This window comes from Sander vitreus, chromosome 4 (assembly GCF_031162955.1).
Source record: "Sander vitreus isolate 19-12246 chromosome 4, sanVit1, whole genome shotgun sequence".
NCBI lineage: Eukaryota > Metazoa > Chordata > Actinopteri > Perciformes > Percidae > Sander > Sander vitreus.
This window is the reverse complement of record NC_135858.1, coordinates 29,990,218-30,012,714: the sequence shown is the minus strand read 5'-3', so window position 1 is coordinate 30,012,714 and position 22,497 is coordinate 29,990,218. Positions and strand designations below refer to the sequence as shown.

The 22,497-nt window shown below is 39.8% G+C and overlaps 1 protein-coding gene across 5 annotated transcripts in view; it reads left to right on the top strand.

Moving 5' to 3' along the window:
• The window catches only part of fhit (fragile histidine triad diadenosine triphosphatase), a 417,147-nt gene that overhangs the window by 294,338 nt on the left and 100,312 nt on the right, over nucleotides 1–22,497 (top strand). For all 5 annotated transcript variants that reach the window (XM_078247548.1, XM_078247551.1, XM_078247547.1 and 2 more), the window contains one exon: nucleotides 17,094–17,239. In XM_078247548.1, the coding sequence (XP_078103674.1) occupies nucleotides 17,094–17,239 (146 nt within the window). The remainder of the gene's footprint in view (nucleotides 1–17,093; nucleotides 17,240–22,497) is intronic.

The window sequence follows — 22,497 nt, the reverse complement described above, 5'->3', positions numbered from 1 at the left end:
CTGACTGGATTCCTCCAGTTACCAACTCAAGTCAAAAAACAGTTAATCCAATAGAAGGAAAAGACAACAAGTCTAAATTTGGATTTACTCTGAAAAGCAAAATATGAACTAAACTTTCCCTTTTACTTGCTCTTATTTCACAGCACTATTATTTCAGTGGATTATGAATTTAAATTGAAATCCTTAAGAAGTCACTCATCTGCTGTTCCACAGCTCAAGACATCTTTACTCGGTGCTCCTATGTTTATCCTGCCAACTGGAAGAGAAAAGAACAAAAACCCTCAGGGTGGCACTAATATATCAAGCTATTCCCTCTCCCCACCACTCCACATATAGAAACTTCACACCATGAGCCCTATTGCAAGTTAATATGCTAGCCCATTTACTTGTGCAGCTGTTGCTGTTGGGAGTGCTGTGTAGCAGCGAGGGAGGGGACACAGCAGTAAGGCCTGGGAACAAAAGCCAACTGAGGAGGGGACATTAAAGAGTTCAGGGCCCGCAGCAAGCCTCAGCTCTGGGAATTTGAAATAGAATACATTTTCTCCTATCTTTGTTCTTTCTTCTAAAGACAGGGCACAGTTTGTCTGAGAAGATTGTATGTCTGTCTGATTGACTTGAAAGAAACACTCCACCAATTTAAAATAATCATGATCAATCATTCAATCATGATGTGTAGTACAATTGGTGATTTTACACAATGGATTGATGAAGGCCATCTGAAGGGCCCAAGAAGAAGAATACTGAGGCTGCATCTACCCTACTACAGTGGGGAGAAGTATTTGATACACTGCCGATTTTGCAGGTTTTCCTACTTACAGTGGTGCAAAAAAGTATTTAGTCAGCCACCAATTGTGCAAGTTCTCCCACTTAAATAGATGATAGAGGCCTGTAATTATCATCATAGGTACACTGGTATGAGAGACAAAATGAGAAAAAATAATCCAGAAAATCACATTGTAGGATTTTGAATGAATTTATTTGCAAATTCCTCGGGAAAATAAGTATTTGGTCACCTACAAACAAGCAAGATTTCTGGCTCTCACAGACCTGTAACTTCTTCTTTAAGAGGCTCCTCTGTCCTCCACTCGTTACCTGTATTACTGGCACCTGTTTGAACTTGTTATCAGTATAAAAGACACCTGTCCACAACCTCAAACAGTCACACTCCAAACTCCACTACCAAGTGGCCAAGACCAAAGAGCTGTCAAAGGACACCAGAAACAAAATTGTAGACCTGCACCAGGCTGGGAAGACTGCAATAGGTAAGCAGCTTGGTGTGAAGAAATCAACTGTGGGAGAAATTATAAGAAAATGGAAGACATACAAGACCACTAATAATCTCCCTCGATCCAGGGCTCCATGCAAGATCTCATCCCGTGGGGTCAAAATGATCACAAGAACGGTGGGCAAAAATCCCAGAACCACACGGGGGGACCTAGTGAATGACCTGCAGAGAGCTGGGACCAAAGTAACAAAGGCTACCATCAGTAACACACAACACCGCCAGGGACTCAAATCCTGCAGTGCCAGACGTGTCCCCCTGCTTAAGCCAGTACATGTCCAGGCCCGTCTGGAGTTTGCTAGAGAGCATTTGGATGATCCAGAAGAGGATTGGGAGAATGTCATATGGTCAGATGAAACCAAAATAGAACTTTTTGGTAAAAACAACTCGTTGTGTTTGGAGGGGAAAGAATGCTGAGTTGCATCCAAAGAGCACCATACCTACTGTGAGGCATAGGGGTGGAAACATCATGCTTTGGGGCTGTTTTTCTGCAAAGGGACCAGGATGACTGATCCGTGTAAAGGAAAGAATGAATGGGGCCATGTATCGTGAGATTTTGAGTGAAAACCTTCCATCAGCAAGGGCATTGAAGATGAAACATGGCTGGGTCTTTCAGCATGACAGTGATCCCAAAAACACCGCCTGGGGAACGAAGGAGTGGCTTCGTAAGAAGCATTTCAAGGTCCTGGAGTAGCCTAGCCAGTCTCCAGAGCTCAACCCCATATAAAATCTTTGGAGGGAGTTGAAAGTCTGTGTTGCCCAGCGACAGCCCCAAAACATCACTGCTTTAGAAGAGATCTGCATGGAGGAATGGGCCAAAATACCAGCAACAGTGTGTGAAGACCTTGTGAAGACTTACAGAAAACGTTTGACCTCTGTCATTGCCAACAAAGGGTATATAACAAAGTATTGAGATGAACTTTTGTTATTGACCAAATACTTATTTTCCACCATAATTTGCAAATAAATTCATTAAAAATCCTACAATGTGATTTTCTGGATTTTTTTTCTCATTTTGTCTCTCATAGTTGAAGTGTACCTATGATGAAAATTACAGGCCTCTCATCTTTTTAAGTGGGAGAACTTGCACAATTGGTGGCTAACTAAATACCTTTTTACCCCACTGTACAAAGCATGTAGAAGTCTGTAATTGTTATCATAGGTACATTTCAACTGTGAGAGACGGAATCTAAAATAAAAATCCAGAAAATCACATTGTATGATTTTTAAATAATCTGCATTTTATTGCATGACATAAGTATTTGATCACCTGCCAACCAGTAAGAATTCCGGCTCTCACAGACCTGTTGGTTTTTCTTTAAGAAGCCCTCCTGTTCTTCACTCATTACCTGTATTAACTGCACCTGTTTGAACTTGTTACCTGTATAAAAGACACCTGTCCACACACTCAGTAAAACAGACTCCAACCTCTCCACAATGGCCAAGACCAGAGAGCTGTGTAAGGACATCAGGGATAAAATTGTAGACCTGCACAAGGCTGGGATGGGCTACAGGACAATAGGCAAGCAGCTTGGTGAGAAAGCAACAACTGTTAGTGCAATTATTAGAAAATGGAAGAAGTTCAAGATGATGGTCAATCTCCCTCGGTCTGGGGCACCATGCAAGATCTCACCTCATGGGGCATCAATGATCATGAGGAAGGTGAGGGATCAGCCCAGAACTACACGGCAGGACCTGGTCAATGACCTGAAGAGAGCTGGGACCACAGTCTCAAAGAAAACCATTAGTAACACACTACGCCGTCATGGATTAAAATCCTGCAGTGCACGCAAGGTCCCCCTGCTCAAGCCAGCGCATGTCCAGGCCCGTCTGAAGTTTGCCAATGACCATCTGGATGATCCAGAGGAGGAATGGGAGAAGGTCATCTCCACTCGCCGTGTTTGGAGGAAGAAGAAGGATGAGTACAATCCAAGAACACCATCCCAACCGTGAAGCATGGAGGTGGAAACATCATTCTTTGGGGATGCTTTTCTACAAAGGTGACAGGACGACTGCACCGTATTGAGGGGAGGATGGATGGGGCCATGTATCGCGAGATCTTGGCCAACAACCTCCTTCCTTCAGCAAGAGCATTGAAGATGGGTCATGGCTGGGTCTTCCAGCATGACAACGACCCATAACACACAGCCAGGGCAACTAAGGAGTGGCTCCGTAAGAAGCATCTCATGGTCCTGGAGTGGCCTAGCCAGTCTCCAGACCTGAACCCAATAGAAAATCTTTGGAGGGAGCTGAAAGTCCGTATTGCGACAGCCCCGAAACCTGAAGGATCTGGAGGTCTGTATGGAGGAGTGGGCCAAAATTCCTGCTGCAGTGTGTGCAAACCTGGTCAAGAACTACAGGAAACGTATGATCTCTGTAATTGCAAACAAAGGTTTCTGTACCAAATATTAAGTTCTGCTTTTCTGATGTATCAAATACTTATGTCATGCAATAAAATGCAAATGAATTACTTAAAAATCATACAATGTGATTTTCTGGATTTTTGTTTTAGATTCCGTCTCTCACAGTTGAAGAGTACCTATGATAAAAATTACAGACTTCTACATGCTTTGTAAGTGGGAAAACCTGCAAAATTGACAGTGTATCAAATACTTGTTCTTCCCACTGTATGTTTTGGTTTAAAAACCAAAATCTTTTCCTACGTTTACGCTTCGCATCCACACTACTGCAGTGTGTCAGAGCCCCTAAAACAGAGACATTTAGACATACAATTAGATGGTTTTATTTTATGCTTAAAGAGCTAAGAGGGTTCTCAGCTGAGCGTGGGGTCGAGGTGATGTTTTTTTTTGCATGTGAAAACAAAGCCTCCTCCATTACTCATGTCTAGGCAGAATTGCAATCCATTAGGCACAAAATAAAAAGTGATGTCTTTCTCAGTGTCTCTGTATGACTGAGTCTCAAAATGAAAGACTTAAATATCCTGAAAAGTGAGCCCTATCTATGTACTTAGTGATTTAATACATACTAGTTCAAGAAAGAAAATAAAAAGGTATACATTTTTTGCCATTTGATGATATTAAAGCAGAAATGTACCAAATTGGCCTTTTTCTCCTTTCACTACCATGCACATAATACACACAAATCAGATGTACAGTCCAGACTTTACTGAAGCTCTTTGATATTTGTGTGTAGATGAATGCCCATGTCAGTAGCTGTGTGTCATTTTCCAGGGCATGATGGGGTGATGGGGGCCATTTTAGGCCAGCTGTAATCAGGCAGAAAGAGCCAATTGTTGCAGCAGCAGTGATGGATCTCTTTGTTTTGGCCGTCCAGGATTTGGAGCTGCCAAGGGAAAGGGCATTTTGATTTATTTGAGGGCCTGCTACCTTCATCACAGCCTGTTATACTAGGAGTGTGTGTGTGTGTGTGTGTGTGTGTGTGTGTGTGTGTGTGTGTGTGTGAGAGAGAGAGAGACGGAGTGAGAGGAAGTGAGAGAGAGAGAGAGAGAGAGTGTGTGTGTGTGTGTGTGTGTGTGTGTGTGTGTGTGTGTGTGTGTGTGTGTGTGAGTTTGTGGTTATGTTGTTCTCATCAGTCTTATTCTGTTGTAGCAGTGAGCCTCTTCCTCAAAGCAAAGAAAGGCTGTAGAGAGTTGCTTCAGTTTCGTCCCATTGACACACAAGGATATGACACATTCACCACAAGGTGTCACTCAGACGTGTGGATATCATAAGGGATTGTTTGCAGTTTCAAGCTTTGGATTTACCCATTATCATTCATGCAACTGAGCAATCAGCTGGCTCACGTGCTATTTATTACCTCTACCTATTCATTTTTTAATTTGCATAATTTTGAGCTGACCTTCACAATAAGAAATAATAAGAAGAAGTACTTTAAAAATTCATAAAAAATATAATGTGAGGCTAAACATGTTATAGTTCTCTAGAGCAATGGTTAACGAACTTGTTCACGTCAAGGACTCCTAAACTGACATAAATGAGACCATGGACCCCCATTTCATAAGATTTTATCCCAGGGGCCCCCATCTGATAGGATTTTTGCTTTTAGATGGTTTATGAAGTGTATGAAACCCATGACCAAAATAGTCATACATTCTGTCAATGTGTTACTTATGGTTGCAATTATATTGAAAGTAAATGATTCCCCTTTGTGCTGGGAACCCCCTGGAACCTCCTCAAGGACCCCTGGGGGTCTCCAGACCCCACTTTGGGAACGACTGTTTAATAATATTGAATTGCTGCTCTTGGCATCACAGTAAAATAAAATACGTAAGATTAATAGTTTACAGTATGATACTAAAATAGAGTAACATGAATCTAAACATTGAACATACTGGAACCACGGTTGGTGTTATTCAAAGGATTAGCCATGTTACAGCTCACAATTACTCTGTGCAGATTTTTCATTCATTGTTTTCATAATTTCACTGCAAATGGCTGGCTGACTCATTAAACGGTGTCTCCTCTCACCCAACGACTGGATGTTAGTGTCGGCTTCATGTCCCAAAAAGACAAATCCCTAGTATGTCCAAATTATACCCCGTATAATAAAGTCGACTGTGGCGCTTTACAATCTTCCTCTCAAAGCAGATTTATTTACACTTGGTAAAAATAAAAGCACATTGCTGACAATGGTCCTACAGCTGTGGAGAGACACAATAACAACAATAAACAAAAAAATATCTAGAAAAATAAACACATGCAGGGTATAATAATTACAGAAAAGAAGAAACACAATGTGTATGCATGGTTGCATGTTAATGTTATATTTGATTGGATAACATAATCCATATACTAAGTTAATTTAACTGAGCTCATTCCATTTCCATATCACCCCCCCAGCATTAGCAGTAGGACGCAGTAGTATCTATTAACACCCCACTCTCACCTGGAGCAGTTTTATCCTGCATGTGGCCTTTATGAAGTCTACTTCATTTGGTCATTTGTTCCAGTGTGAACAGCCCACAGAATCAAACTATATTAGAATTAGTATGTAGTGTGAAATTGGTGTGATACTGAGCCGGAGAGGAGGAGGAAGGTCACTCCGAGGGGGTTTTCAGGCTCCGCTGAAGTCATTGTAGTAGTGTAAAAATGACAGTGTGGCATTGGGAGTGGTAACAGGGAATACAGGGACAGATGTTTTTCCTCAAAGAAATGATTGCATTTGCAATGTAAAACCAATCTGCGATGCCTTGTTCTTATTACATGCACCACGACCCCGGGAGTGAATCAGACGAAAGCAGTCAAATAACTGTTGTGACAGATAATAATGGGATATGAGCAGATGGTTTTCTCACTATATGGAAATGCTCGGGCTCTTCAATCTCATCCTTCAAACCCCCCGACTGGAGCAGCCGGCCGGAGACAGAGGGGAGAGGCTGTTCAGAGCCGAAGATAAGATTGGCCCAGGCAGAGACATATGGAAAGCTCGCACCCACACAATAGTTGTGGGCTTGAAATCAACCACCCCTGGCACACTAAAGACCCACGCCATTTGGGATCCCCTGAAAAAAGGTGGTGTTGTGTGTGTTTGTAGATACTTATAGAAAGGTGCTGTGTGTGTTGGCATACAGTGAAAGGAGTGAGGGATTGGCACCTTGTGAAAAGTCACTGTGTTTATTAGGCGGAGTTGATGAAAAGAATGCCAGGCTTGTGTACAGTCCACTTCTTGATTGAGTTTGGGGCTGCAGCCAGAGACGGCAAAAAGCTTCTCCGGGGGGGGTCCTGCGGCAGTGTCTTTTGAATTACCCTCATGTTGGATCATTCTATAGCAGTGGTTTAGTTTAGTGCATATAGTTCAGTATCTAGAGTGTGTTCAAAGTGCTGGATGGGCAAGTCCTCATACGTTTATAATAAAATAGTTTGTCAGTATCTTAAAAATGACCCATATGATATGACGATCATTCATGATCTGCCACCTCTGTGTTTAAGATTTGGTTGGGTTTGGACAACAAAACTACTAGATAAGTTACAGATGTTAACTTTTTCATTTTACGCGATTACTGTGGTTATACCGTGGTAGTGCCGTGGTGGCTGTTAAGGGGGATGAATTAATTTATCCAGTAGCAGCTGCACCAGCTGCAGTGCACACCAAGAACTAGCAAGTGGCACATGTGGGCAGCAGTGCCCGAACTGGACCAAAAAAACTTACCCTAATTCAGCAGTTGCATGACATGATCATAGCATATCATATGTCTTTGATATATTTGTATTCCTGCGTATATCATGTTAGGGTGACCCCAAATAGTCGTCTTTTTGATGATTCCATCTATGAAGCCTGAGTCGACTGCCAGTCTCACAGTGGAATTGTCGCAGTGTCTGAAAATGTGGTTATGAAATAAAGGATAATTCCATTATGGCTATATGGAGGTGCTGGATGTCTTATTTTACATAGAATACTATATATGTAAATATAATAATATACCCAATAAATCATGATATATAGTTTGGTATAAATATCACAGTCTATGATATGAGCCTATTAATAATACTGTTAACAACAATTAGAAGTAAGGGTACGCATGTGTACTGGTGAGTACTGGCCCATTTCAGCAACTGGTGAGCAGTCCAGATGCAGTTTCTCTGTCAGTAGATTGGGGAACCGAGAAACTATATGAAAGTATTTGGAAAAGAGTCACAGCACTCTGTTAAATAATCTGCCGGGCCTGTACAGTAAACTTACACATTACAGAGTCTTCAATTTCACAATGGACATATTTGTGTTATGATCATGTTTAGTTCATGAATGTATGAGTTAGTTGCTTCTGCCTTTGCTTCACTTCCTGTAAAGTCAACCAGCAGAAATATGAACAGCGCCACACTTCCATTGCAACCCACTTTGTGGTTGGAGGGTGTATTGTTCTTAAATCCTAAAATCCTGTCGTACCACGCTGTCATCAAGATTCAAGCAATTTGCTGCCACCTACTGTCTATAGTTACTGTGTAGCCCACATTTAATCCCCCACCTACCGTCACTATGGTAACGCTTTTAAGTGGCAGCAAGGGCGTCAAATGGAACCACTACAAGCGGCAACTCCCATTGCGGAATTGCCTTAAAGCTGCATTCTATCTAATTTCCAGCAGGGGGCGACTGCACTTGCTCCAAAAAGAAGTCAGTTTCTACAGAAGTCTATAAGAAAATGAGTGTAATTCTCACTTGATTTATGACCTCAGTAAACTCTTTATTTTCATAAAGAGTTTATGTTCTCAATCGCTCATTTCAAGTCTTCTTCAATACAACATGATATTCATTTAGTAAATGATGGTCCCATTTATTTAATAATAGCAGGGGATGCTTTAGGACCTGTCAATCAGAACAGATTGTTATCAATGCTAACAATGGCACATGTGTGTGTACATTAAAATGAACTGAATTTTATTTTAAATATTTAAATTTTTAAGTTTTGGGTGTTGTCCGTGTTTTAAACTTTGACCCTCTCACTGTGTTTTCACTTCATCAAAGTTCAGTCCCTCCAGGATTTTGCGGCCTTTTTTTGAGATTTTGCGGGACTTTTTGTAAACTTGTTTCTGGGAGAATAAAATTACTCTGGGCTGAGTTTTCCTAGTAACCTTACCAAAAAGGCTCAGGATGCTGCAAATGTTGGTATAATATGAAAATAGCTGGTGGATTTAAGACAAAAAATAATAATTTATTGAATGAATCAAATTTGAATGTGTCAGTGGCTTGTTGATCTTCACATTGTTAGTTAATTTCCTAACCTGGCCACACACACATTTATACGGTTTGATTAAGTACTTATTGGACTTTAACTTATCATTGCACTTATACACAATAACGAGCGTCGCTGTCCTCAATTTAGTTCATCCTGTACGTCTCATCTCCGGTTTTTCCTGCATCCATCGTGTGTGTGTGTGTGCGCGTCAGTCTTGGGGGGGGAACTGAGCAGCAGCCCTGCCCGCTGCAGAGAGCCGACAGAATTAAAACAGCGGCAGCTTTCAGCAACTTCAGAGTGAAAAAATGTTGCAGCGTACATTAATGTTAAAATGTATACAGGTTGGCAGGACGGTCTTTCGCTGTACGTTTTGTCGGTAAATGTGAGATGTTCGAGTCACACACGTCTCGTCTTCATATCAGAAATAAGGAAATTAATTTGGCAAAGTCCATGTGTTACGTCATCTTGTTCTCACTCCCGTTTGGTCAGTGGCTCTCAGAGTATGCCTCACACCTTAAAACCATGCAAACACAACACTGGCTTAGATGCGTCATGCTCCCAAGCTCCGCCCTTTTGTCCAAATATGGTCACTTCTGGCTCCCAACATACCAAGATAGCGACGGCCAACATGCAAACTACTGTCGTCAAAACGGCAGTCCACAAACCAATGGGTGACGTCACTGAGGCTGCGTCCATTCTTTATTTACAGTCTATGAACCAGTAGCATTTGTAAAGTTAAACAAACCATGGTTGCCACAGTTATGGTTAGGATCGTCCAACCATTCACCCTGACCTCCTCCCTGAAGGCAGATTCATCTTGAAAGCAGATTTGTCTGCAACTATAATTCAATTTCACTCATAGTCCATTTGGCGGGGGAAATTGCCCTTATCAGTACACACAGTGGAAGAACAGTGAAACCCTCAGGGCAGCCCATTACAAGATGCCTGTTAACTGTTTGCAGGTCCACATGCCTGAATAATGTATTGTATGTTTTGGTTCATGGGTAATCTCTCTACTTTCTATCCGCCAAACATACAAATTAGCCTCGCTACCTGAGTACGTGAGACAAGTTCACCAGAGAGAATGGGTGAGCATAACAACTAAACTGAACTCAAACTTAAAGGTGACCTCCAAAAAGTTATACAAAGCCTTTTGTGGCTCCAGAGGGAGCTGCACGAAATCTGGTAAATTGCCCTTAATGACGTCATTTGAGTCAGTGTGGGTTGGCTGTGTGAAGTTAGAAAGAAGTGAGCTTACCAGACCTCTGTAGTCTGCTCCTCATCTCTGCTTGAGTGGTTCTAGGCTCCATTAGCTGCTCCTAGCATAAAAAACCAAAATCTCTGACCGAAACAAGCGGCAGTGGCAGTCGAGTTGTATTATACAACTCGACTGCCGCTTGGTTTTGCTGCCTCGATTTTGATCCTTTTTTAACTGTCCATTGAGTCTGACAATGTAATAGGGGTTCATGCACACAAGGAACCAAGGTTCTCAGAGAAATTAGGTTATGCAGGACATTATGCAAAACGTTTCGGCGAAGCAAACAAATTCTTGAATAAAAGTCGGCCATTCAAGTAATGACAGAGACTCTTTTCTAGCCGGCAAAAACACAGAGAGTTGTGGCCGGGTTGGCTCAGTGGGTAGAGCAGAGGCACATATACTGAGAGGTTTATGCCTTGATGCAGAGGTCCAGGGTTTGAATCCAACCTGTGACGATTTCCTGCATGTCTTCCCCCTCTCTCTCCCCTTTCTCACCTAGCTGTCCTATCAAATAAAGGCGGAAAAGCCCCAAAAAAATAATCTTTAAAAAAAAACACACATAGAGGCTGGGTAAAAAACCGTGAGGAGGGGTGGAATTACTTGTCTTCTAGTAACTCAATCACTAATTTCCTCAGTACAACGCCATACTCACCACTCTGCTGCTCTGAGATTCTCTTCTGGTTTCATTTGGTAATTATTTCCATGCACTTACTTTGCTATTTTTTTTTAACTACTGTTAATCTACGGTCATTAAAACTCAATAGATCCTGCACTTGTTTAAAATGACCAGGAAAAGGAATGATAAGAAGTTTTGCTAGAAGTTTTGTAATGTGCAATATTTGTGCAGGAAGTGTTGAGTTTCATTGACAGCAGCTTATCAACGATCAAAAAGGCAGAGTGGAGGCAATGGAAAATAAGAGTACTAAAAATACACAGGAATTTACATTTGATGATTTTAATAGTTTTTTCCTTAGATGGATGTATCTACTGAGTTCTCCAGTACAGGGATTTATTTAAGTCTCTATCCAGTTTTGAATATTTAGTTTTTCGATAAGATCATATCTCTGGCGAGTGCTCTCCAGTTAAAAATGTACTTTGCTATTGTGTTAAAAATGATATTGTTTAATTCACATGTTGTATCAAACATACCTTTATGTTTAGGTGAGTGCGATAGAGGAGACATCCGTCAGATCCGTCCCCTCGGGATCAAACACACCATACAGTAGTGGTTAACTTGTCGAGGTTAATGCGTTTGTTGAGACATTATTCATCCAGCAACACAAAGTAAACAAGCTCTGTCTGCTTCTCTGAGCTCTCCGGCCTCGGCCCCCCTCATCTTTCATGTGGGCGAGCTCCGTCACCACGGCAGAACAGACAAAAGAAAGATATCAGGTCATGTGACATCTGGACATCGATCATTTGTGCCTCTTTTTGTGGCTCTTGAGATGAATGGCTCCCAGACGAGGCCACTGTGGCATGAAATGCTAAGATGTAATCATCTTCTCGCAACAGGATGCTTTTTCATGGGAGGGGAATGAACTCCAATGTCTCTATCACTTTTTTTTTATTGCTTGCTACGTTGGTATTTTCTTTTCATTAAGTTGGTATTTTAACGCCATCTACCATGCCTCTGAATTGTGAAGGAAATCAAAGTATTTGAGTTTCTTATTGATTCCAAGACGCTCCACTTTCTATTACTGAAATATTCTGGCATAAAAAAAACTAACGTTTCTATCTTTTCTAGTGTTTTTGTTTGCCTGACTTAATGTGTGTTTTAAATATATTTTTACAATATACGTTTTTTCCATTTTCACCAAAGGCTGATTGGATACATTTTAGTTAAAAAGACAGAAATAACCTTATGACTCTCAGGACCTGATATCTTAGTGTCAGTCATGATAATAGATTTTTGGATTTCACTTTAAATTTAAATTCAAATAGCTGCTTTAGTGCAAAATTCATAATGAAGTTTATTCAATACGATAAATTCCTTGAGATAAGCCATCTCGTTTTGGAAGGTTTTTTTGCATTTCTTTGAACCAATCACAGACGTCTTGGCCGGCGCTAAACTCCGGATGCAGCAACGGTGACTCTGCAAAATAGTCTCGGGAAGGAACTGGTTTTGGTGGAACATTTCCACCCCCAAAAAGAAAACAAAGTGAAGTTAACTGTTCACACAATACAGTAACGTGAGATATTTAAATTAACTGGCTACATGGTTAAACCTCATTAGCTCTTACCAGTGTGTCTCCGTCTGTACTTCATCTACAGCAATCTCACCAATCGGTCCCGAAAGTCCCAGTTAGAGAGTAAATGCCGTAAATATAATAATATCTTATTATTAAATAACAGTTGGTCCCAGCCAATAGTCCAGCACATAATCCCCTATAAAACAGCCAATTGTCGGTTTTACACATTGGTTTTGGTACAGATTAAACAAAGAAGATATCAGGCAGCTGGCTGTAGCTTTATATTTAACAAACATATGACTGAATCTCCGCCTTATAGTTCGGGAAATATGGTGGTTTTGGCTTTTTCTTTATATATATATATATATATATATATATATATATATATATATATATATATATATATATATATATATATATATATAAAGACAGGCTGGTGCACTAAAATGAAAATACAACACTTGATCTAGAACATTTTGTATTAACATTACTCAAAATAAAACCCAAAACTGACTTGAAGATGGTGGCAGTGTGTAGATACAATTTCCTTGAAACTATTATAAATGTTATTTTGTCATCAATGATGCCTCGAATTTAAAAGGACCTAAAGCTTTTCCTTCAACTTCGTTCTCCATTGTTGGCCGAAGCAACACCCATGTTCTTTGCTCTGTTTTTGTATTGTTCTTTCCAGAGAACTCCTTCTTCTCACTTTGTTTCCTTAAGCCACTGTTATTGATCAAATGACCCATGAAGGAAAGCAACATGCTCCTGAAGCCTTTTGGATATTTGCTCTCTGCTGCAGTGCCCGCACCACTCATCAAATTGTGTCTAACTTCTGTCACTGAGCTTGATTACTTTTCTGTGTGCAATCACTCTGACGTGGGATTAGAGCTTTCTTTGAAATATGTTCCATGACCTTCATGACTTAAATGGAATGGATCATTTTTCTTCAAGTGTTGTTTCACTCTTAGTGGGCCAAAATGGAAACACACTGTATTTTCCCTACTATGTCCTTCTAAATGTTCTGTTGCATTTTAACATTCACATTATTTATTTCTTAAATATATATTTTTAGGCATTGTATGTTTTATTTAAATAGTGACTATAGAAATTAGGGGAGAAAGAGGGTCTGAATTATGTCCTTGCTGCTGAATATTCACCATAAGCTATGTAAGTGTAACTGATGTCTTTTACATGCTGGTTTGCTTGTCTGATGGCTACTCAAGTCAAGTTTGCTTCAAAGATGATTAGAAAGAGTTTTGCCAACCCAAGCTAAATTATGATTCTAATTGAAAGTGTACTTTACACTCGTCGCAATGACGTTCCGTTTTTTAAATTAATTATTTCATTCATGCTTACAGGTACAAGAGTTTGAGTGCGAGTGAAATCTCCAACACAAAAAGACATACACACAAACAACACTAATAACATTTCTTTATTAAAAAACTTATTACCTGAAGGAGGCATACATGTTAATCTTGCAGCAGCAGTTACTTTCTCTTCCTGTAGGTGGCAATATTATCATGCCTACATGTGCACTTCGCACTTCTAAACTGCAGCTGTTCTTCTTTTGTGTCCTATAGATTGCAATGGTCGGCAGCAAGGTGGCGGTATCTAGGGACAGGGGTGGGTCTACATGTCTTGCCCACCCAATCAAAAGTTAAGAAAATGTGTTCAGCCAATGGAAGAAGCAGACCTGTCTGTAAAAAATAGAGATTAGCATCTGCCATCTGGCCAGATTTTTGTGGCATCTGACCAAGGATTTGAAACGGCAACCTCTGGGTCAGTTGAATACTTCTCTAACTTCTGGGCTACCTATTGCCAAGTTTCCCACAGTTCCCATTATTTTATTTTATTTATATATATATGTGTGTGTGTATATATATGTGTATATATATATATATATATATATATATATATATATATATATATATATATATGTATATATATGTGTATAGTATATGTATATATATATGTATGTATGTATATATGTGTATATATGTATATATATATATATATGTACATACATATATATATATATATAATATGTATGTGTGTATATATATATATGTGTATGTATATGTGTATATATATATATATATATATATATATATATATATATATATATATGTATATGTATGTGTGTATATATACACACAGTATATTATAGAATTCAATTCAATTACCCACCCTCCCTAATATAGCAGGCTAAAAACAGTGTAAAAAGTAAAAAGTGGTCTGACAATGACTGAACAGCTCCCATTTCTGGTTCGCTAAACTTTTCTCTCTTCTGCAATCACTGCAGCATAGTGGCCTAGTGTCAATGTGTGCTGTATCCTGTTTATAAGTTTCCGTTAAAGAAGAAAGTTTGGTTTGATGAGGCATTTTGTTGGAAAACCATATTGGAGATTTGTTAAGTTAGATAGTATGCTATAGATTTAAGTAATATTACACACCAACCTTAAATACAAATGCTGTACATGTACCATTTACCATGGGATGAGTTGTTTCTCTCTGATGGGCACGCCAGCAACACTGGGAACCAAGTGTTTTATAACTGCTTTTTGTGTCACGTTGTTTGTGAGAATTTACACAATAAAGTTGGGAGAGAAAAAATAATACTGGGAACCATGCAATTTGCTCCAACAGGAACTGCACTAGTCTTCTAAAAAGCATTTGATCGAGGGATTTAATAAGTGGTGATCAATAATAACAATCACCCATTTTAGTCTTCCTTTTCCCCACAAAGGTCACTGGGGAAACCTCAGATGCAATCAGGGCTGCTGGATTATGGAATAAACTAATTATCACAATAATTGTTTTTCTCCATTATGTTGTTGTTGTTGTTGTGATCGTGAGGAGCCTCGTAATCCCAATTTAAAATTAGATTAATTACACAGCCCTAGATGCAATGTACTGTACGTAAGATAATATATCCACATCCCATATACGTATAATTGCACAGTTACCATAGCAATCAGCCTGCCCGATGACTTATCTCATGCTGTGAAACAATCAATCAATCATTTAATTTATTTGTCACATGAAATCATAAAAAATACAATTTTCAGTGTGATGTTATCCTGTCAGTTTCTACACTGTATGCATTCAAAACAGTAGTAATAATAATAATAATAAACTGATAAGATCCAACAATACCACAACTGATTTCACACCTAAACCGGACCATACTTGAATATACTCTCCTGTGTCCTCCATTTGGCGTTAATAACTATTGACAGAAGTATGTTTTCAACACTAAATGATGGACAATGATGAAGGACGGGAAGCAGGAATACTTGTCCTGATATGTTCTATTCTTGTTATGTTGACGTTGCACTTACTGAGTGAAAAGAGAAAAGATTGTGTTTGTGTGGTCCCCACGTTGTGAATAGAGCTGGGCGATATGGAAAAAAAATCAAATATCACAACATTTTTGACCAAATACATCGTTGTAGATATTCCGGCGATGTTGTAGGGTTGACTATTGGTGCTTTCACAAAATATTAACACAATAATAGTTTTGAGAAATAATCACCAATAATGTGGATGCAATGACTAAGGACTGGGTAAAGGCAAATAACCAAACAGCTAGTAAGTCTGGTAAGTTCAGAAAACTACATCACTTTACTGTAAAGCAGCCTTTAAAACCAGGAAAAGATAACACTTGTGTCACATCATGAAATTACGATATCCAATATTTAAGACAACATCTACAGTAGCCTCATATATCAATGTTAATATAATATCGATATATTGCCCAGCCCTAATTGTGTATTATGGTGCCTTCAAATGGGCTGCTGTTTACTGTGTGCATGAGAAGAGTCCATATGATCCAGACAATGTTGTGCTATTCATTGGAGATGTTCTGATACCCATTCCAGTATTGGGAAAAAAAGCCTCCGATACAGCCTAAAATGCTGGTATCGGTATCGGCAAGTACTGGAGTTTATGCACCAAACTGATACATAATTTAGCCCCGAAGTCTACTTTAAAATAGTTTACTTATGTTCTGTTATAGTCGGTCGGTTTGGTCGTTATGACTTGCTGTCATACTGGATAATAAAGTTCTGTGGCATTCATTGTTTGTGTTCTTTCATGTTTCACAAAGAGTTTAACAACAATGATTGCAATCACATCACATCCATACAGCTATTAAAACATAATAAAATATATGACACACAGGTATCGGATCGGTACTCGGTATCGTCCGATACGCAAGTTCAGGTATCGGAATCGTTATCGGGAAGAAAAAAATGGTAGAGAGAGATAGATAGATAGATAGATGGATATTTTATGTCGGAACATCTCTACTATTCATTTCATCATGAGTTGGGGTGTTGCGATGGCTTTGGGTTGGCTTTGTGTAACATGCACCAATGTCTTCAGTAATGGAACCTAATGATGTTGGTCCGCTCTGCTATCAACTTCTTTCTTGTTCCTCAACTGGATGTTGAAACGCACAAAGATCAAATCAGTCCCTGTTTTTGAAAAAATAATGAACCCAGCGTCCATTATTTTCTGTCGCCTAACAACAGTTATCCACAAATTAAACCACTTGTTAGATTTGGCTGCATTTCATAGCTGCAGAGCTGCAAATGGTTTGTCACAGTGAAGCCGAGAGAGACTTGCTTTGAGTTAACTTTTCTGTTTCAGGGTTAGAACTACTCCAATGTGTCTTTAGCAGAGAATTCTTTAACAGAACTTGTTCAGATGTGTTGGTGTGCCCTCTGAGACCGGTGGAGCGTTTTCGGGATCTTCGGCCAGATGAAGTGGCAGACTTATTCAGCACCGCTCAGAGAGTCGCCAACCTGGTGGAGAAGCACTTCAATGCCACCTCCCTCACCATCGCCATCCAGGTAAAACACACACTGACCCCTAGATTCCACCAGGCGCGCCTGTGCTGCGTTGCGCTGCCGGCAGCAATCACGGGCACTCAAGACAATGCTTGTTATTCCACCAGCCACGACGCAGCGCGTCCCAGAAGCGGCTCTCCGCTCTGCTCCGCTAAAAATACACGGCAGGTCTTTTTTTGATGGCACCGCGAGGAAGTGCAGGAAGTGGAAGGAGAGCATTCGTTCAAATTTCTAAATAAAATACCCTGTGTAGACTCCTGATCGTATATCACATCACTTAACTATTTTAGCAAATAAGACACAGCCACAAATCTGTGTTGTTCATAACTGGACTAAATGGAAGAAACCCTTTAAAACCAGAGATCTTCAACAGGGGTTCCGGGACCCGTAGGGGGTCGTTAGAGTTTGTGCAGGGTGGGCGCCAAATTATGTAAAAAAGAATATTTTTCAGAAAGTTTTGTTTTTCAAAAAATTAAGTAAGTCTGAAAATATACATTGCAGTAATACAAATGCAACATTTTAACAGCAAAGATGAATTGGCCTATTTGTGAAAGAAATCAACACTTTGAAGATAAGTTTACTATAGGTAAAGTAGCCCCTATGGTAGCCAAACAGTTAAGATTACAGTAAGTGTATGTTTACTAAAATGTTAGGGTAAAACATGATGTATAAATAATAACCATTTATTTTCATCCATTCGGCCCAGTTTACAGTAATATGCAACTCAATGGTATGCAATAGATGCAGTAAGGTGTCCCTATTTGGTCTGTCTTTCAGCTTAAGACGTTGAAGAGCTCTTATGTAGACTACTAACTTGTAATGGTAGAAGCACAAATATCCAGGAAAAATGACCAAAACAACAATATCTGCGAGTCGGGCAGTCCCGGTGCGGCCTGGTGGAATTCCGGGGTTAGGGACTGTTCAAAGATACTATAGCATCAACTTCAGGCTGTAGTGGGGAGCCTACTACACTATAGTTGATCTAAAATGGTGTGAAATGATGTATGATATTTTCAGGATCTTTGGCCCTAACTCAGGGCATACACAACAATCACACCATAGTAGTTATTCATATAACCCTAGTTATTCAAAAAGGATAAGTAGTCATTTTCTTCTGTGCTGTGCACCGTTTCTTTCAGGCCTTCCAAAACCAAAAACATGGTTATATATCTGTTGGCCAGTTTATTAGGTCTACCTAGGTAAAATGAATGCAGTATTCCAACATTCCTGCAATAAACCCTCCATTCATGACGGTTCTAATAGCGAAATATCGCAAAAGATGCTAGAGGTGTTGAAATTAATCAACTAATCGATGCATCACGATGCAGACATGGACGAAGCTGCATCGATGCAGTGGCTGACCATGATCGATTATAAAGCAATGATGTCGTTCGTTAATTTTCCGGCCGCGGCATAAACATTCAAATAAAAAATAGAAGAGCTGTGTTAGATTCTTGGACTAACAGCTAACTGTAAGTTAGATTTCTGTGTGTTTGCTTCCCTGAAGATAACGTCCTGTCGGACGCATCGCACACGAGCTACCATCAGGCCTGCAACTTTTATTTTTCCCTCTTGGTGTGTGTGTATGTGTGCGTGCGTGTGCGTGGGTGCGTGCGCGCGTGTGTGTGTGTGTGTGTGTGTGTGTGGTAATACAGTGGTTTAATAGGGTTTGAGTAAGTTTTACACTGAAACTGCTGTAAGGAGGAATCATTTTGTGTAGCTGAAGTGTTTTAAGTGGAAACTGATAGAGAAACGGGTAAAGGCGTAGTTGTGTGTAATGTAATATAATTTGAAGAAATATTTGAAGGGTGTGATTTGTGTTTTTTTTATTCAATCTAACGGCTAAATATTACTTGTACATTTAAGTTATCGTTCAGTAAACAATACCTTTTTTGTTAAAGAGTTGTCTGGGGTCAGTTATTCCAATACAGCACAATAGATTTGCAGGTTAAAAGTAAGGTGGTATATGACTAATCCAAAATAGGTAAACCTTCGTGGTAGCTACCTTAAAGAAACAAACCCAAACACCTCATCATTCCAGTCTGAAGTTACTTATTGCAGCTTGGGCATTGCACTTGACAATGCAAGCTTGTCAAGTCAAATATCCTATATGGCTTTAATAGAAAAATGTTGTTGACACATCGTGATGCATCGAGATATCGAATCGAATCACTGACATGATAATCGTAATTGAATCGAATCAATATATAATACAATATTTCTCTCTGAAATGTAGCGGAGTAGAAGTAGAAAGTGGCATGAAAAGAAAAGACTCAAGTAAAGTACAAGTACCTCAATAATTGGACTTAAGTACAGTACTGGAGTAAATTTACTTAGTTACATTCAACCACTGCCGAGGAGGGATACATTCTGGTGGTTTCATGTACGTTTGTTGCTCTGACAAAACATATATAATAAACCTAAAGAAGACAACAAAGACAAAGATACCCACTTGGTTACAGAGTGCTGAGGCCTCGTGTTAGCTTTGACTGAACTTAGCAGTGTAGTCCCTCTAGGGTGGTATCTGTTTACAGCCAAAATTGACAGGAGTAACTATTATAGCAACCAATATTATACATATGGCATGCAAATACTTGCAAATACTGTATTGCGATAGACTATCCAAAGCTGTCCTTTAAACCCTGCTGGACCCGCCAGTGCCTCCACCTTTACAATCTCATGCTGTGCTGCTAAGCTTGGTTCAACCCAGGCAAAAACCTCTGTTGTTAAATGTGATTTATGCTTCTGCGCAGAGCTTCTGCCGTAGCCTACGTAAGTGGCCTGAAGTTTATACTTGTGCGCCGGTGTCTGCGTTGTTCTAATGTATCTCTTTAAGAGAATAGCAGAGTGTGTGTGTGTGTGTGTGTGTGTGTGTGTGTGTGTGTGGAGCGAGTGAGAGAGTGATGGTGATTATCTTCGGTGCGAGTACCGACTCTAAAGGCATAGTGAGAGAAACATACAGTGCGCTGCATCTCATAGCCCTTAAAGGACAATTCCGGCGCAAAATGAACCTAGGGGTTAATAACATATGTGTACCGAGTTGACCGTTCTCTGGGACATGTTTTCATGCTAATGGAATGTGTCTCTAGCTTTAAACAAGCTACCGCAAACGGGTGGTTAGCTGCTAACTAGGGCTGTCAGCATTAACGCGTTAATCGCGATGCGATTAAGGGCCGAGCATAACGCGTGAATTTTTTTTAATCGCATGCCGCCATTAATTAATTTATTTTACACTTCACTCGGCTTCGCGTCGTGCCTAACAGGCTACTATTTTGACCCTTTGCCGCACCTGTACTTATCATAAAGCTGCCATATTTCCTCGTAACACGTCCTGCTGCTGCAGGCTGCAGGCATGATGGAGAAAGGCAGCAGAAAACACAATTCTGAATGGCACTATTTATTTTCCAAAACTCCTGGACAGCTCATTAAACAAGTCGAAAGCCATATTCACATTGTGTAAAGCCGAATTAAAATATCACCGAAGCACGTCAAGCTTGAGCTACCACCTACGACCTAATTAACGTGACTCAGGTTGATGCTAGCGGGCTCAGGCAAAGCAGTATTTTGGAGAGTGCTACTTGCCGACCTGTTGATGAAACCAAATCCAAATAAATTACTACAGCTCTTGCAAAATGGGTGGCAACTAACAGCAGACCTGTCAGCATCGTAGAAGAAGTCAGTGAGTAATCAAAATTATTTAGAAGTTACTAAACACTATATTGACTCTGGTAAGGATAGGGATTTTTAGTTTTTTAGTTAGGTACTTGGAGGAATTGTGCAATAATGACAGATTCACGCATTTTTCTTTTGTTTACAGTAAATAAATAAACAAATACAAATCTTAAAGTCAAGTTCATAAAGTCACTTTCTTTGCATTCATTTGATTCCCAGTCAAGATACACTGGTAATAATTGCTTTCCATTGTTAAAATGTACTTAATGAAAAATAAATGCAAAATTCTGAAATGCAAAATAATAGAATTTTGTGATAAAACATGCAATTTAATCGCGATTAACTATAGAAATTCAGCGATTAATCGCCCTACTGCTAACGCTACCTTTCGTGAGCGTTCGTGATTCGACTGCTCATGACCAAGATGGCGCCCGCATGTAAACATGAACACTACTGTCTTTATAATCTATCTTTTTAATAAACTGTCTGTACACTTACAAAGTTCTCAATGCTTCGGTTTACATGTAGGGACCCTCATTATGCTACCGTTGAAGTGTGGTGCTATTTTGAGCCTTGTTAGTGGTATAAAATAGTGATTTACCATCTGCCCCCGAAAAGTAGCGTTAGCAGCTAACCACCCATTTGCGGTAGCTTGTTTAAAGCTAGAGACACATTCAATTAGCCTGAAAACATGTCCCAGAGAACGGTCAACTCGGTACTCATATGTTATTAACCCCTAGGTTCATTTTGTGCCAGAATTGTCCTTTAAACTGCCTCCTCGAGTCCTCCACTTGCCTCCCTTCCTCGTGTCTTAGTCCCTCCCACCGAGGAGGCGCGGGAGAGATGCGAGGAAATCACGGGAGGAGAGAGGAACTGAGGAAATGTGTTGTAGAGGGAGGAAACGTCCTTTCCTCTGAAGAGTCACATGAATTTGTCAGCTGTATGGGCGGAGTTAGCAACTCCTTCAACTGCACGGCTTCAGTGAAGGCTGCTCTCGTGTTTCCTCGCTTATAGCTCTTCGATGAGCCCTTCTCGATGCTCGCTCCTTGGGACAGAAATAAGAGCTTTGTGACGGCCTTCACCGAGGAGGGACAGAACAGACAGTCTGTGGTTCAACCTAATAAACTCTATTCTGAATTCTTGTGGAGATCCCAAAGCTTCCAAAAAATAAATGAATTTGACCAGGCACAGAAAACATGAAGTCTTGGGTGCGGACTTCAAAGAATCAGAATACTTACTAATAAGTATATACTTTTTAGTTGCAATTGCTTCCAGTCAGATTCAAGGTAAAATAAGAGTAAGAAAAGAGCGAGTCAATAAGTGGATAAAGTAACATAGCTACAGTGAGGAATAAAAACATTGAGTAGAAGTAAAATGAGATTAGGTGAAAAAGATTGTTTTACAAATTTTCAATGTTTGCTAAAAGAAAAATTATGCTATTTATTATTTCTTCTAACTCAAACTCATTTTCTGTGAAGAACATAAAAAATAACTTATTTTCAATGACTGCACATGGTGCTATGGAACTATGTTGTCTTTCTGCACCTGCTATTCCCACACAAAGTTACACAATTGTTACATTTCAAGCA